The 17171-nt window shown below is 45.9% G+C and overlaps 1 protein-coding gene across 2 annotated transcripts in view; it reads right to left on the reverse strand.

The window, feature by feature from the left end:
• Window positions 1-9145: 9145 nt before the first annotated feature.
• ADARB2 (adenosine deaminase RNA specific B2 (inactive)) overlaps window positions 9146-17171 on the reverse strand; it is a 306450-nt gene continuing 298424 nt past the window's right edge. The window contains exons 8-10 of one of the 2 annotated variants that reach the window (XM_035564317.1): window positions 12278-12470; window positions 9942-9955; window positions 9146-9294 (exon numbers count right to left, since the gene is read on the reverse strand). In XM_035564317.1, the coding sequence (XP_035420210.1) occupies window positions 9146-9294; window positions 9942-9955; window positions 12278-12470 (356 nt within the window). Of the gene's footprint in view, window positions 9323-9941; window positions 9956-12277; window positions 12471-17171 lie in introns of both variants that reach the window. The other variant, XM_035564316.1, reaches the window with a different exon arrangement.

Genomic DNA, 17171 nt, shown 5'->3' on the forward strand with positions numbered 1-17171 from the left:
AAATGCAGTTCTACAACTGACAGAAGTGTATTAAGTGCAGGTGCTTATATCACGGTGACTATCTGAGGAACCGCTCCATTATGTGCTGGTGAGAGTAGGCAGAAAGAAACCTCCATTTACCTACCAACATGAACAAGACAAGCTCCTGCGCTGAAACCTTTACAGGCTGCTGAAGGGCTGTGATGTGCAGATTTCCAGCTTCTCCCTATACATTAGCATCTCTTATTCTGCAAATGATGCTCTGATTGCACAAAGTATTTAGACATATACAGAGATTTATTTAGTTTTATTTATTTATTTATTTCTAAAGACGGGAAATGGCAATGCAAAGAAAGCAGCAGTTTCTCCAGTGGGGAGCTCTAAGACATAGCGACCTCACACGTGAAGACCACGTGTTTGCCGCTGCAGTGAACCAGGCCAAGCGCTTGGGCCTTCTCTGAAATAATATAACAGGCCAAAAAAAAAAGAAGAATAAAAGGTTTTCGGCTGTATCAGGTTTCCTGCTCTGCATCACTTGGGCTCCAGTGCCAGTGTAGTACAGGAATAAGGAAATGGAAGGGATGGCGCAGGGAGCAATGCTGTTTTCAGAGGCTGTCCTGGCTTAAATGCAAGCAAAACTACTTCTTAAACAGCAGGACATGCAGCACCTTACCCCTGGTTTTCTGGCAGTGGAGGCACCGACCAGCTGACGGGCCATTAAGTACCAGTGTCCTGACGCAGCATGCGGGAAGGGGCCCTTTAACAGATAAAATATAGGTGTATATACACACACACACTCCCAGAGAGCTATACACATACCAAAGCTACCAGCTTGTGAACTACAGCAGCCCCGTGGACACACTGAGGGTTTTTCCATTTGAAAGAGGAGCCGGAGGCACCTGGTTCGTTTGCTGGCTTTTTCTGGGCAGCCCCTGCCTTTTCTCTGGCACCGGCTGCTGCTGCCAGTGCTCAGGGAGAGGGATGCGAAGGACTGAAGGGCTCCAGTTAGTTAATTTATTTTAATGAATATAAATTAATGCAGTTTTCTTTTCTCTGGCTTGCAGATATTAAAGGCCAGTATGACTCATGAGCGTGCTCTATCTTATCGCTGGTGGCAAGAAGACATTAATCAGCTCTGATGGTGGTTCCTACAGCCCTGCTACAGGTGGGGAACAGGCACGAAGGGCTGGGTAAAGGCAAAGGACCGCACACTCTCCAGCTGCTGCAGGCACAGATCTACCAGCATGGGGGACCCCAAGTAATTTTAACACCCAGCATCTCCGCGTTGGCTCATCCCCACGTGGCTTAGGACTCCTCTAGTGGCAAAAAAGATACCTTGGAGGATGGAGGGCTATCAAACTGGTTGATCAGTGATGACAGTAACAATGATGTCAGAAGCTATTGTAAACCTCCCTGTAAAAGATGGAGAGCTGCTTCAGTTAGGATGTATTTTTAGCTTGTTTTGTTGCTTTTTTCATGAGTTGTTTTACATTTATCTCTGTTAGCTAGCAGGGGACCCCAAAAACACCTGACCTCCATGTGAGTAGGACAACAAAACCAGTTGGCTTGGGGCATGATCAGGGATCCTTCTGTCAGGGATATCTGGAGCAAGAGACAACAAGGAGAAAGAAGCAGCAGCAGAAACAGAGCACATTTATTAAAAAACAAAACAAAACAAAAGCCAAAAAAACAGCAACAACTGAAAATAATGTTATGGACCTGCTGCCAGGACAGAGGTGCTGAACTGCTGTGACGTGTGGGATCACACTAAACTCTCCCTCCCACCTTCTCATGAAGGTCTAATCTTCCCTGCAACGGCTGCATAGTGCTTTTTCCCCATGAAAACTGGAGGAAAGACAACAAAAGAAGTGAGAAATTAGAAGCAGGAGTAAAGTATGGCACTCCTTGGCCAAACCTATAAGCACTAAAATGCTTCACCAGTTTAATGTCATTTCACAGGGTAATCCTTAGCCAGCCTTGTCCAGAGACACTAGCAGGCTGCTTCGGTGCTCAGTGGTGCAAATCATTGAGTTGCACAGGGAAAATACAAGGAGAGGGAATGATTAAGTGCTTTCACCTACCTTTTTTTTATGTGACCTTAACCCCCTGACCCCCTTCATAAAGTGAATTCTGCTCAGTTACAGTAGTCTGAGTCCTCTGAAGTCAATGGGGTTGCATTAAAGCAACAGAGTTTTACCTTAGTTGGACAATCCCATAGCACTGTGGGCCAAAATTATTATTTTTGTACAGCTCACCAACTGTTCTGGGATAGAGCGATCTCTGCATCACCTCTTGAGTGAATAAGGGTCTTTTTTTTCCAAAATTAGTCAGTCTTTGCTTTTGCCACAATGCTTCAAGAGAAACAGGTCAGCAATGAGACAAATAGACGAACAGTTTAGTTACTTCTCATCGCTGCATCACTACTTGAGAAATCCCCCCAAAAGGTAAAAGGATATTTTAGGACAACCACGCACACAGAAAACAGAGCTAAACTTGTACAACGAATGTTTCAAATAACGAGTAAGGTTCTTCAAATGTATTCCCACCTGTCTGAGGGTCAAAGAGTTACTGGGTCAGATATGAAAAAATAGAGCTGGGAAACGCTGAGCCACCACAAGGAAATTCTAACACAAAGGCTCGGATGGCAGTGATGGATGGTTTTCGTTTTCCAGCGAGTACAGGTGCATCAGGGCTAGGAACCATGTTTTGGCACAAAAATAATAGGAAGCAGTTCTCTTAGCTCTGAAGCTGAAGCATGCATTTAGTATCAGCCCAGTCCTACTACTACTTGCTGCCAGCAGGGACCCTTTCCATGATTTCAATGGCAGCAAAGTCATGTAAGAATAAACTCCCTTACTAAACCTCTAAATATGTACAGCTATGTAAATTTAGTCAGCAATTGAAACTTAGAGTTGGAATGCCTTCTTCCATGAAGAAGGCCACACTTTAAAAGCAGACCAATCTACCTCACGTATAGTATACACAAGAAAATTAAGAAACCTCTTTAATAGTCTTTGATTACAGCCTCGTAGCATTAGTTAATACTCAGAAGAGAGCTCACTGTGACAAGAGGAGTCACTGCTTTTTAAAACGGAGGAACAGGAGGCCCTGTGGTGTGCAGCCTCCCTGGCTGGGAGTCACCTCCCCACATGTCCTCCTGCAAGACCAGGAGGCCAGGTACCCTCTCCTGTCAGCCGGGAGAGGCCGGACCCTTGAGAGGACAAGTTCTCCATGTCTCTGAGACACTGTGTTGAGTCGGGTAACCGCCTTATGGAGCCACTTTTCCCTATCCATGAAGCCTGGAAAATGGGTTCTAACCAGACACCTAGCCTTGGGTGGATAAAGTGGTTTAGGGGATGATGAGCCTTGCCATTTTGTTCTGAGACTGTTCTTCCATGTGTTATGAACTAGTTGCTTGAAGGGCAGGAGCTCCCCTACCCTGAGCTCAGTTTGGGTCTCAGGTCTTTGCTTACTTGCTTCTGCTTCACTCAAGAGACAGACCATGGACAAGAACTCAAGGCTGCCCCTTTCCCAGGTAAGTATCCTAAAACCACTGATCTTATCATATATTTTTTTTCTCTCATGCCAAAATGTTATTAAATTATAATAACAAGTAATTTAACTTTTTCCATGTAGCATAAAACAATATAAATGTGAGGCACATCCTTTCAATACCTTTCTTTCAGAGTGCCTGCCTTTCTGGTGACTACAATGCTTCCTTGTCCCTTTAGACAACAGCATCAATCATTTACCAATTTGGCTGCTTAATTATGAGGGGCCGTCCTTTTTCTCTTGGGCATGATCCTGTAAAAGCTTTGAGAGGACCACAGCTAGGAAGTGTAGGTGTGTTTCATGAATCCGGACAGGTCCAAGCATGGTGGGGATCAGCACCGGGCCAACAGCAGGCAGCAAAGACAAGGCTTGTCCAGAAGGCATATAGAGGATATTTAATGCCAGAGGCTGAGCCGTGAGCCGGGGGGTGGTACCCAACAATGCGGGATTTAGGTGTTGACAATGAGAGGCAGAGTAACAAGACCCTTCTGAATGTTACCGTGTCTCCCACTGAAATCTGAGATGGAGGAGCCCAAGTCTCACTATTCTGGGTAATGGTCAGGATTTTAGGAGCCTGTGGTGTCAAGGATATGCTGGTATGTAAATCAGGTTGTTACTTCTAAAAATGCTTCATTTCACCACTGAGACCAGGATGCGAACAAGCCTGACTTAGAAAAAACCGTTTACTTCAGAATACACAGTAAAAATCTATCTTATTCTATATTGGAGTTAAACACTAGATTAGTGAGCAAACAACTTAAAGAGCTTGTTAAAATCAAGTGAAACAAAAGCAATCTGTGGCAAAGGATATGCTGTGGAAGGCAGGGGTGGGTGTATTTAGGCTGGTGGTGCTGATGGGGAAGGGCACCAGAGGTAAACACTGTCCTTGGTGGGTATGTGAAGTGCAGCCTGTGCCTGAGCGCGACTTTTAGGACCCCAGAGAAGGAGAGGTGGGCACCAAGTGCTCTATCAGAGGGACTGGTCAGACCCAACAACTAATACCACTCTTCATATCTTTATTTGCCTTTAGAGGAGGTTGTTTTGGTCCTGTTGGGTGTAAAGGGAGGAGCTGCCTCTTCCTTTCCGTGGCTCCTCAGTGATCACTGCTGTGAAGGCATCTGTTCAGGGCCAAAGGAGAATGAACAGGACCTTTTCCTCTCCTGGGCAGAACAAGGCGTTAATAGTCTAGTGGAAGTAATTCTGTATCACAAAGGAAGTTGATAAAATAGAACATAAACTTCTCTAATGGAGGATTTAATTACCAGAAAAGCCAGACTGAATGAAGCATTTGAGCAGAACTATTTCATCGCTGAAGAGGCAACGATTATTAATCCCCTTTCTCCAAGCCCAAATTATTTATTCAGGAGGCCTCAGACTGCTAAGAATTAACACGTGCCTGTGTGTGTGGATGTGCTCTCATGTCTTTTGTGTGTGTGTGTGTCTTTGCATCCAGACTGTCACTACGCTTTAAAAAGTCTCAGATTTTCTGTGACTTCACACAGATTTCCAGCTAAGCTGGTGTATCCACATGATCAAGCTGAAACTAACCAAAGTAATCAGGTCTAAAGGCTAGAAAGTAGGCACAACAGTAATGAATCAAAAGGCTTAAAAAGCTCTTAAATTGCTATTTCATTCTTCAACACACAAGCATGGCTATCAAGGTTTAACTGCAGCAGAAGGACTTATTTATTTTATTTGAGAAACAGGCACTTCTCCGAAGCCCTCTATTAGTCGATATATCAGCTTGTTCATGTTTTATGTTGTTGTTTTTCCAATATACAGTTGGAAAAGAAATAACTGTGCCTGACGAGGCCGGGATGTATGCCTGTAAAGTTTTAAATGCAGTTCTGGTATTTAGCCTTTAAACTTAATGAGATTAAACACAGAATCCATCCATATAATTTACCCTAATGACTGCTTTGTAGTTGTTTTCATCAGCCAAATCGCGTTAGAGTGTCTGCCATGGTCAGGCACTAGCAGCTACTTTTGGAGGAGAAAACAGGCTGAGAGCCACCTGCAGTGAACTCAGCCACGGCCAAAGTGCCCAGGTGTGGGCTGGGGGCTCCCAGCTCGCCGGGAAGCCCTGGCAGGGACCTCCAGGTGATGGGGATGAGGGGCACGTGTGGGGCTGCCACCTCCATGCCCCTTTTGCCTTTCCTGGCCCATGCTGTGCTCAGCCCCCACATCTGGAGCAGGGCTGAAGCTGGAGCACGTCCCCTCTGAAGCCCCTCTGTGGGGGAAGCCAATGCTACTCGTGACCCAAGAAAGGGGTGTGAGAGTAACCCAAAAAGATGATGTTAGAGGTGGACCCAGCTCAGTTAAATCTGAACGAGAACGTACTGTCTGCAGATCCGTGGCACCTATGGATAAAAATCGGTTTGTGCATCTCGGAGCACGCGCAAACTGATGTCTAAGCCACTGTGAAAAATGGTCAACGAACAGCAAAAGAACAATTTTACTTGGCATTTTATTCACTTAACAGAAACATTCACTTATCAGGTATCACTGAAGTGCATTTACAGAACTTAGCAGCAAATTCACATATGTAAATTCAGATTTATTTTCTCTTGTTGTCTTTTCCGTTTCTTTTTCTTTTTTACAAATATTACAAATGTACAGCCATTAGTACAGTATTGCCATTCACTCATGCGTGTTATGTACAGAAATCTTCGCTAAAGAGTTACTACTGAGCAAGTTTTCCTTTGCTTCAGGAAATGCTGCATTGTAGGTCATGCGTGCTTCTGGGAGGTGGTCCCACCACACACTGTCGCTGCACATGAGAAGAAGTAGACATCTAAGGTCACATTCAACCCTAGTGCAAGCAGGTGCAACTCCACTGTCTTCAAAGGGATCGGCTGGTGCTTGCCTGCAGCAGGGGCTCAGTTAGCTCCCCACCCCTAGATTTGTTCTGGCAGCTGAAGCCAAGATTAGGCTTAGGTATTTCTTGCAACAAAGGATAATTCAATCTCACCACACTTCTCTTTTTGTCCTTAAGAATAACCAGGCGTGGCATTTTGTTGTCACCTTAGCGAGCTGATGTCGTGCCAGGGCTGGAGGAGGGCGGATGAGGGCAGGGAGGTGTAAGGAGGAGCCTTTGAGGTCTCTTGTGTGCTAGGTAAAGACTAACTTGAAAAGGAAAAGTAGAAGACATGCTTCCCCATGTCCTACGGGTCTCTGCCAGGGCCCTGGTCCTCCTCTGTGGTTGCCTGGTGGCTCCTCTCCCTTGGTGGGAGCAGCTGAAGCCCCTGGGACCACCACTGCTGGCACCACGAGCAGCATCTCCTGCCCCACCAGTCCTGGGACTGACCACAAGCCCTCCCGCCGCCCCCAGGTGCCTTTGCTGCCCAGGATTTGCAGGGCGGCTGCAGCAGTGATGGCTGTGTTGGAGGAAAGGACCATGTGAAGGTAGCGGGAAGCTTCAGGAGCTGTTAGAAATATTCTGAGTTCTAATCAGAATTCCTGACAAAGTGGTCAAAGCGTTGACAAAGTGGTTACTACAAAATGCTTCCATTACTGACATCTCTCTCTCTTTTTTTTTTCTTTTTTTTTTTTTTCTTAACTATTTCTACTCTAAGTTTTTTTTTTTTTTAATATATTTTTGGTAGTTAATATGGAATGTATTATTTTGTTGAAAAGGTTTCTGGGAGGGGACAGCTTTCTTTTATCTAATTTAAAAATTCTAGTTTATCACAATTGTTTTTATACAAGACACTATAGATACATCTTGTAGTTTATAATCTAAAAATAAAATCTCATCAAAATACTGTAGCTATTCTATTGTGGGCATCAATAAACAATGTATTTACTGTATATGGCTCTCCAAACATGATAAACCCTATACAAAGAGCATCTATCTTTATTGATAGGAACAGTTTCCCGTGTAAAGGAAATTACATGGAAAAATATGAGCCTTATGTTGTTTGAAAAGTAACTCAGCTTGACAGTTCTGAGAAAATACCAAGACAATTATCACAAATCAGTAGCAGCATGTTATATACAGATTTAAAGAGAATCACAGGAATAAAAAGAAAAAAAGTAGTTATATACCCGCAAATTCTGTCATTTAAAAAGAAAAGAAAACAAAACAAACAAAAAAACATTTAAAGAAATATACAGGGCATTTGAAGGTTGGTTCTGCAGTGGGACTATCAAAGCTCAGTTCTCCCATGACAGTATCTTCTGCCTTCTGATTAAGTTTGGGATGGTTTGAAGCTGAGATAATACTAAACCCAGCCACAGTTATGAAGAAGATGTTTAGTTGTTAGGTGTTACTCATCTCCTAACTGAAAAAAACCACCTGATTTTCAGACTGCAGATGAATATGAATAATAATAATACTTGCCATTTATACAGAGCTAGAATCTGGAAACTTACATGGAGTAAGATCTTACCCAAGCTTGTAGTTGTATCTACTGCACTTATATCAACTGGACTATGTGCCAATGTGGAACTCACAGTAAGCACAGTGACTGCACCTTACACTGTTGTGGTGTCTGACCAGAGAACTTTGCTCCTGCCAAGTTCTTCAGACATGAAGCAGGTAAGTATTATTATCCCCATTTAACAGATGGAGAAACTGAGGCAGGAAAGAGACAAGTATCAAACGTGCTGTCTAGTTTGGGATGTCTCAGTTGTGGCTACCCAACCCAGCGATTTTTCAGCTGTAGGGAGCATCCTGAGCTCACGCTGACTCAATTTAGAGCGGTGGACCCTTGGGATCTTTGTGGTCTGAGGCTCCAGCCTGACTGATTTGGAGCAGAGTGGTCCTCACCCCCAGCCCTGGCAGGGCAGTGTAGAGGTGGACAGAGGAGAGCATCTGCCCCTGCAGCACAGGCTGAGGGACACCCAGGTGGCCCTGCTTCCTGTCGATGCCTACAGGTCATGTGGGATGAACTGGGCTCAGATAATTAAAATTTGCAGTGTGCAAAACTCATGGCCAGAATTGAAAATTTGGTGGGAAGTAGTTTGGCCACGGCGCCAGAGGGAATAAGTGTAAACACCAAGGGAAAGCCGGTGCCCGGCTTTGTGCTCAGAGACAGCAGTGGGAATCAGTTTAAAAATGCTGCATATCTTCAAGGCCCAAATTCTTTCTCACAGATTTAGGCAGCGAGCTGGATGATTTTTGCATAGAGGTTAGATACCTTTTTTTTTTTTTTTTTTTTTGTGGATGATTATGGATGCTCAGAGACCTGCTGTGTGCCTGGGGTACTTCCATCTCTGCGTACTATTTTCTGTTATTTGGTGACAACTCTTGCACTGATTGTGTGAGGGAAAACAAACTCTATTTGGGATCAGCCAGGTGGCCTGCTAATGCCTCAAATTGTTAATACCAACAGCGATAAATTATGAAAAGCAGAATCTTTGTGGGATTGGCATTATTATTTGGGCAGGTACATTCTTGGGAAGGGGTCATTAAAAAGCGGTTTTCTAAAGTCGACTTTGGTGCATCAGACACATTTATATTTACGTATTTCCAATACAGAATCAAAAGAAAATATTCCCATGGAGTTTGCTATTAAATGCCAAACTGTTTCAATTCTCTCGGCTCACGCATCCTGCCTAGCCTCCTCTCCAGCTGATTTGATCTGGTCACATAGCAAAGGTCTCGAGTGATTTACACAGTTAGTAGGAACTGATCTTGCTCTGGGGGTTTCTTCACCCAGGTGCCCAGACCGGCTTTCTGAAACGCTTTAAACAGCTGCTGCTTGACAGACTGGTACGTCTGAGCCACCAGCTTCGCCTCACTGTACACCGATGGCATGTCTCCATGGCTTGGTGTTCGTGTGCTCAGCTGCAAAACAAGAGTCAGAGAAGAGGAAAAATGAAATAATAATAAAAAAATCAACCCATGAGCCAAAAGAAACAGGAGGCTTCAGTAGCCGTATAATCTTCCTGTCTACATTTCATAAGCAACAAACAAACTATCACTGTGCTTCGTGTGTTTGCTTTTGGTTTAACAACAACAACGGCAAAAACAAACAAACAAACAAACAACAGGAAAGCAATGAATGCCCAAGACACTGTTTTGAACCATTGCAAAGAGGAATGAGGTAAACAGCTTTGCCTTGGAGTGGGTATCAGCAGCAGCAAATCTTAGTGTGCTTTGCAATGGCAAACATCTGCCTCTTGGTTAAAATGATTTTTAGAAAAGAAAGGGAAAAGTCTTGTCTTGGAATCTTTAAAGAATGTGCACAGGTTAGCTGAGTAGCTCAGGGCTTCAAAGCAACACTAGGAGGCTGCAGGAGGAAAGTCTCCTGCTGCACCCTCCCTTTCCCTTCTTTAATCTGTTATTGTCAGAAATGCTGTGAAACCTGCCCAGGACAGGGCAGAATTCAGTGTCAGGATTTGTACTGGTGCTGGAGGGAAGGAGGCCGGTGCAGGAAAGCGGAGCAAGCGCCGTGCTGCCAGACAGACAGACAGCCGCCTGCAGCCCTCATGGCCCCGAGCGCGCACACAGCAGTACGCACCCTCTGTTTTCACAAGGACCAAGCAGACAACTTTCCCTGACCTGCCAAAGCCTTAACAGCGCCAAAGCAGTGGTGAGTTTTTGACATTATACGAAAGAAATTGAAATCTGGAAAATGCCTTAAAGCAAGCAGGCAGGTGAAAGTCCAGCGCTTACAAGCCAGGGAAATAGCACCCTGTAGGAAAAAACACTGTCGAAGCACAGCCTTGGCGAGCGATCAGTGCTGCTTTCCTTCTCTGTTAAAAGCAGAAATGCTGAAAGAGGGACTGCAGGAAAAGTCCACAGGAACACGCAGCCTGAAATGAGCTGCTCTGCTTCGCTTGGTGCCATCTGGGCACACAGCACGGGCCTGCTCGGCCCCGGGGTATGTAGGCCCAGCCAGCGAGGGAGAGCGATGCTCCAGCTGGGTGTACATGGGCCGCAAACCACCTACAGCCCTGCCATTGGCTTGTCCCGTGATTTGTTCCTGTGAGGATCCCTCCGTTTTGGGTAGCAGCAGGAGTGTTCTTCACCTCCCGTCCCATGGCAGGTCGGGACCTGTGTCACCACACTGTGACAGAGCACAGGGCACGAAGCCCAGGCTGGTCCCTTCTGCTGTCCCCAGCCTCCAGGTCCCTGCTACTGCTTGGTATGGATGAGTCCCATCAGACGCCTTTCCTGGGGTGTCCTGCAGAGCAGAACAAGCCCTTTGAGCTCATCCTCACACCTCCCCACCATGCCTGTCCTTATGCCTTCCTGGATGACCTTGGCAGTGGAAGCAGCTGCAGACTTCCCTGCCATCATTCTGCCTTGTTCTTTCCCATTCATTTCCCCATAGGAAAAAGGATTGGGCACTTAATAAAATCATTTTTGTCTTGTCCTCATTTTTTCTCACCCTACATGGACTACAGGATGATTCTGGACAAGCCTCATTACAGCAAAATAACATTACAGCAGTGAAAGGAGGAGGGCTGGAGACGCACTACTTTTTCCCTGCTGCTCCTCCTGGAGGTGGCAGGGTCAGGTTTGCTGCCTTGGTCCCTGCCTCCACCAGCACCTCCTTGAAATGTCAGGCAAGAGGAGAAACAGTGACTTCAGAACCAGGAATAATGACAGAAAAACACCTCATACAAGCGTTCAGGAGACAATGTGCTCCCTGATAAATTGCCAAATCCTATTCATGTAAAGCAACAACATTGGCTTGAAGTTACTTTAAAAATCACCCCTTTTCCCCGGGTTGGTTTGGAGCCTGAATGCAGAAAATGTTCTCATTTTGTTAGGCCCATTTCTGTTTCAAAACGCTCGTACCCAGATCTCCTCAGCTTCATGTTTCCCACCTGTCAGCAAGAGGAAGGTGCTGAGGCACTCACCTGGCCCTGGCAGGAGGTGATTGCTCCCTGCTCCCCACTCCCTCTTGCTCTCCTTTCTTGCCTGAACCCTTTTTGCTTTAATTTCTTTATTCCACATCAAGCTTCTTCGTACATTTCCTACATCCCTAAGCTCCACCTTCTAGTTTTCAACCATCCATCTGACCTGCCACTGTCTCCTGTCTGTGGGAAGTAAAGTGAAGCGTGAAGGCAGGCTGACCACGGTACCATTTCAAATAAGGGGAGTTCATGGCCATCTTTCCTAGAGAAAGTGGGGCTGTTGAGGACTGGTGGCTATTTTAACTAATACAGCCTGTAGTTTTAATGCCGTGAGATTGTAGTGCTGCTGAGTGTAATGAAATCAGAGAGCCTTCAGCACCTGGTCACTCACCTTGTGACAAACAGCTTTGTCATTGTATAGATTTATCAGTAATAAATAACTCATCTGGGGGAGTGGGGAAGAAGAGGGGAATGGGCAATCCATAGCACCTCCTTCTGTCAGTTAACTTGGGTGAGACTGGGAGCAGTTTAAGTTGGGAGTCTAAACCCCTGTGTAGGCAACGAAGTGATGTAGATGCCTCCAGGGCAATGACAAATACTTCCCTCAGGCCTCTGAGACTTGGTGAGTTGAACACTCCCCTTGGAGACAAAGCGATACTTGGGGTGAGACATGAAAAATTCCCCAGTTCTGCTTGTGTGGACACTCAGCACTGTCTTGGCTTTTCACTGCTCATTTGAGCTTGGCTCCAGTGCCATGGAGAGCCAGAACACCCATCTCCCCTCCAAACCTGTCTGGGTTTCTGCTGCTGGCTTTCTCTGTGCTCTCAGCTACTGCACCTGACCCCACAGGGTCTCTTACCATGAGATTGCCAAGACAGGGTTGATTCCTGGGTAAGGACTAGACCACCACGGGCAGGCAGCAATGTTCCGTCACTGTGTCAGGTTTACCTTGCCATGAAGCTTTGCCCATCGAGCGAAGAACATGTGCTTGCAGAGCCGTGAGGGGCTCCCGCAGTTCCTCTTCCCCGTTGTGGCATTGATAACCTCCAGGTCGGCGTTCCCCACAATCCAGTTCACACTGAAGCCAGGAGATTTTCCAGGCTGACGAGCATCAGCATGACTAACCCCTGGCAGGAGAGAAGGACACCAGTAACACCGAGAGCACCAAACCTTCAGAGGCTGAGAACATGTGGTCGTTCATTGCAGCACATGCAATGTCCCTGGGTGAATGCACTGCACATGCTCTCGCTCCTGTCACTGCTGGTTAAATGTGACTGGTCTGAGCACCTTAGAGAGATAATGTGCAATTCCTATAGAGCTTTTTCTACCTGGCAGGCAAACCTTTTGTTAGCCTGAGGAATGCCTGAGGTTGAATCATAGCATCATAGAATGATTTGGGTTGGAAAGGCCTTTAAGGACCATCCAGTCCCTACCCACCTGCCATGGGCAGGGACCCCTCCCACCAGCCCAGGCTGCCCCCAGCCCCATCCAGCCTGGCCTTGGCCACTGCCAGGGATGGGGCAGTCACAGCTTCTCTGGGCAGCCTGTTCCAGTGCCTCACCACCCTCATAGTAAATAATTTCTTCCTTTTATCTAACCTAAATCTAGCCTGTTTCAGTTTAAAGCCATTCCCCCCTGTCCTATTACTACACCCCTGACAGTCCCTCCCTGGAGAGTCCCTCCCCAGCTCTCCTGCAGCCCCCTTTAGGCACTGGCAGGCCGCTGTAAGGTCTCCCCAGAGCCTTCTCTTCTCCAGGCTGAACAACCCCAACTCTCACTCTCTCAGTTTGTAATGTATGGTGTTGACAGCAGTGTCATGGTTGTTGAATGAAATCTTCCAGAAAGGCTTTAATGGAATGACCAGTTTTTAAAGGAACTAAACAAATTGCTTTTGCCATGAGTTCCTTCAAGTGAGCTTTTCCTGGTCTGGTGTATTTATCTGCTATCAGTTGTGGGGACCTTCTCTATGATGGATACTCTTGATCATAGGTGATATAAACATGGGATAAGAAAATATGAAAGATGCATTCGAGCACCACAGAGAGATTATTATATCCAAGTTAATGAAGATCCTGTAGACACCACAGACCAACACATAAAATCACTCCTCGCATTGTGTCTGCCCACAAGATGCCTATCCTCTATGGAAGTGATAAGCTCTTCAAGATCTAGTTAAATTACCATGGCAGTATTTCAGACATGCTTAAGTGTGATACATCTTTACTTTTAGACAGTTACAGCAGTGATGTTTTCAGCTGCCTGTGGTGACTGAATGACCTCTGTGTCATTCACATGGCCAGTTTTGGACATCTGAATAACAATCTGCAGTCCACTATGGAGGCTACGTGGGTGAGATCTCCCTTGGCTCTAACAGAGGGTAGGCTATGAGGTCAGCTGTGGATGTCTGTGTGCCAGAGTTATTGCTAATCAGGTGTATTCCTGACCCTTCTTAATCATTTACTGAACATTGTCCTTTTCATGATGTCTACCTCTTTCCCTCTTCTTGTTCCTGAAACCAGGAAAAGATTAGTCTTTGTGAGGAGATAAGAGGGATAAAGTGCGTATTTCATTTTCCAGTACGGGAGTGAGCTCTGCTTCGCCCTGCTCATTAGTGCTTCTGGGAGCAGACAGCTAACATCTGGAGCTTCCCAAGCTGGAAAAGACAGAGCAATCTGAAGCAGTCCAAGTATGTTGGACAACGTGGGCACTGGATGATGTGGGAGGAGATGGGAACTGGTAGAAATGAGGCATCTGCCACTACCTTTAAACATGGCGAGCTGGATAAGCCCCTGAGAGGGACTGTGATGGAGGAGGAGGGCTGTGCAGGGCTGGTGGTGGTGGGGACGCTGCCTTCATGGCAGCTCCTGCCTGCGGCCCCTCAGCAATGTCAGCAAGGGACATGTTTCCCTTCTGCGCCTTCCAGCATGGTCCCTTCTGCCCTGGGAGGGAGCTGCAAGAGCCTGGCAGGACTGAGCACATACAGTGAGAGAAGTGTGGCCACTGAAGGGAAAAGAATATATGGCACATCCACTTTGTACTGGTGGCAAAGCTGGAACTGCAGAAATCAGCTCAGTCACTGGGACCAAACTCACTACCGTGTAGAAGAGAATTACAGCTAAATCATAACCTCACCCAGGATTTGTAAACACATTCATGGCGTATTAATACCTCGTTCATTTTTTTTTTCACCTGATATAGCAGATCAGTCTGCATCTACGATTCCAGTTCACCTAGGCAACAGACTATAAACTGAAAGCCTGAAAATCAGATAGCTCCTGGAGCTATTGAAACGCCTCTGTACAGAACAAGATGCAAACAGATCAAAATCTGCTGTTTGACACTACACATTGGCTCTGTCAAGATAGCACCCAAAAAGAGCGAGTGCCAAAAAATGCGATAGCAAACACCCTCCCGTGAGAAGCTGCCATGGATCACAAAATCAGTAAGAAGGCCGCGAAAACACTGCGCAGAAGAAACAGAAAGGCTGCACTGGGGCCAGAGCAGGCTGTGGGTGCCCATCAGTGGGGAGGTGTGGGCTGTACACCCCGTCCCATGCCCAGCCCCAGACCTCCCTCTGCTCTTGGTGGGTGTCTTTGAGAGCAGGGGGCTTGCACTATACCTGGAAAATGCTCTGTGCCAGTTCTGCTTTCACACTTTTTCTTCCCAGCTATCATATGTCAGTATGCATATTTAGGTAAGTGGAAGATATTTTCACATCGTTGTCTGAATGCAAGAGAAGAGGCTTCAAAGCAAACACCATGAGACTCATGCCAGGCGCAAATGGCATGGCAGACCTGGATATATTCTGTGATTGTTGTTTTTGATCCTTTTTGTAACATTTTTCTTCAAGTTTTCCTTTTGACAAGTAATTGTTCTGACTTTGTTTGAAAGGTAACTCCCAAATAATCTAGATCATTTTCTCTCCTTTATGTAAAACATCCTCCTTAAAACCAACACAACAAAGAGTACAATAGGAGACTGTAGGAACTTGAAGGAAAAGAAAAGGCTTTGTGCAAACAATATGAACTTGAGCATTGTGGGATATGAAATGAAATCTGTTCTCATTCTCCTCTCCCTCCTAGCAAAGCCTCTTGCCTCTTCACTATACCCTTTAGAATGGCCTCAGTCTTAAGAGAAAGAGAAATAAAAATTAAACAGTGCTTTTCTTTCTTTTAAAACACACACCCAACAGTAATTCCAGTGAATGAAAGGATTTCCATCTGGCTGGGACTACTATGAGTAGAAAAGCTCACTGATTATTTATCTGTGGGGCCAAGGAGATATTTCACGATATCTCATCACACAGTATGACTCTTCTCTCCACTGAAATGCTTGTAGCATTATGACGAAGTGCCAAAATAATCAGTCTCCTTATAATTGGAGGTCTCCTGCAATTTAAAATCCCAAGCTGGTCTGATCCCTGCGAGGGGAGTGGGAGGTGGAATGGCCTGGTTGAGGTTGCTGTGGTTTGGTCTTTAATGAATTCGGTACAGCTTTTGGTAGGTGGTCATTCCCACAGTCACTGAATATGTTGTCGGCTCAGTTTTCCAGCTAAGAGAAATGCAACATAAGCCTCAGCGATGTAAGTTTTAAGCAGGGCTGCAGTGTGGGCTCCCTAGGACTTGTGGGGGAGGGAAGATTACAAATAATGGCTTTAGAGACAAAAACAATGTAGACAGAGAGAGACAGATTCCTCCCACTGCTTCTCCTAGGCTGAAGAAAACCCACAAACACTTCTGAAAGCAAAGCGAAAGCTTTTTCAAACAGAAGTCTCAGGGAAGGAGGAAGCCAGCCACGAAGCATGCAGCTGCTTAGATTGCCACCAGTGCCCCTTTGATGCACTTCTAACTGCCCTGAAATCTCTGGCAATTACTTATGGATATAAACACACACTTGAGCCATTACGTCTTCTCTGCAAGTCCAACCCAGCCAAAGAATGGCTATTCTGTGGTTAAATCCCTTGTTGCATTTTCAGTCCTCCAGCGGGTCAGGCTGGGTGTGATTTTGATCTTAATGTATGGGTGGGCTTGCAATGACCTAGGACTGGCAGAAGAGGCACGGGATGCGAACAGCTTCCCCGGTGGGAGATGCAGATGCCTCCTGCAAGCAGGGGTATGTTAGCAAAATAACAACCAGGTTTGGGAAGTGGGGAGGTTTTTCTTTCCTCCCTCCCATGGTGTGGTGTGGGAAGGAAGAGGGGGCTGAGTGGTGCCCAGCCTGGACCAGGGCAGGAGGGACACAGAGGAGGACGAGGAGTGTGGAGCACAGTTTCCTGCATACTTGCATTACACAGGCTTTGGCTAGCTGCACTGAAGAGTTAAAAATTGAGATAAGCTGTTCAAACAAGATAAGCCTTTTGACCTATTCACCTTATAACACGTACATGCATATTACACTTACCAGATGTACTAAACCACACAGAACCTGAGAATTTCCCCAGTGGCTAAACTATCACTTCTGCCTCAGCTAAACTAATTCTGTCACAAGGACACATAAAAAGAAAAAAAAAGAAAAAACAAGAAATAGATAAAGGATAAAACAACACTTGCCTGACTTAGGGACCTAGAGGGCTATGAAAGGCAATGTTACACCCTACTAAAGCATCCCAGACTCCCATCTCTGTACTCCTGACATCGTACCGGTGTCTCAGTGAATCCTCCTGGAAAACAGTTATCAGTGTCTAAGAGCAAAATAAGGGTCTGATTCTGTGCAGAGCTGGTGTCCTTACACTCACATGCCTCATGGGGATCTGAAAGGCATTCAAGACTGTGGGATTTTGCTGGGATGAGGCTGGGCAGCTGCTGCCTGGCTGGGGGTTAAGGAAGCTG

This window comes from Cygnus atratus, chromosome 2 (genome assembly GCF_013377495.2).
Source record: "Cygnus atratus isolate AKBS03 ecotype Queensland, Australia chromosome 2, CAtr_DNAZoo_HiC_assembly, whole genome shotgun sequence".
Taxonomy (NCBI): Eukaryota; Metazoa; Chordata; class Aves; order Anseriformes; family Anatidae; genus Cygnus; species Cygnus atratus.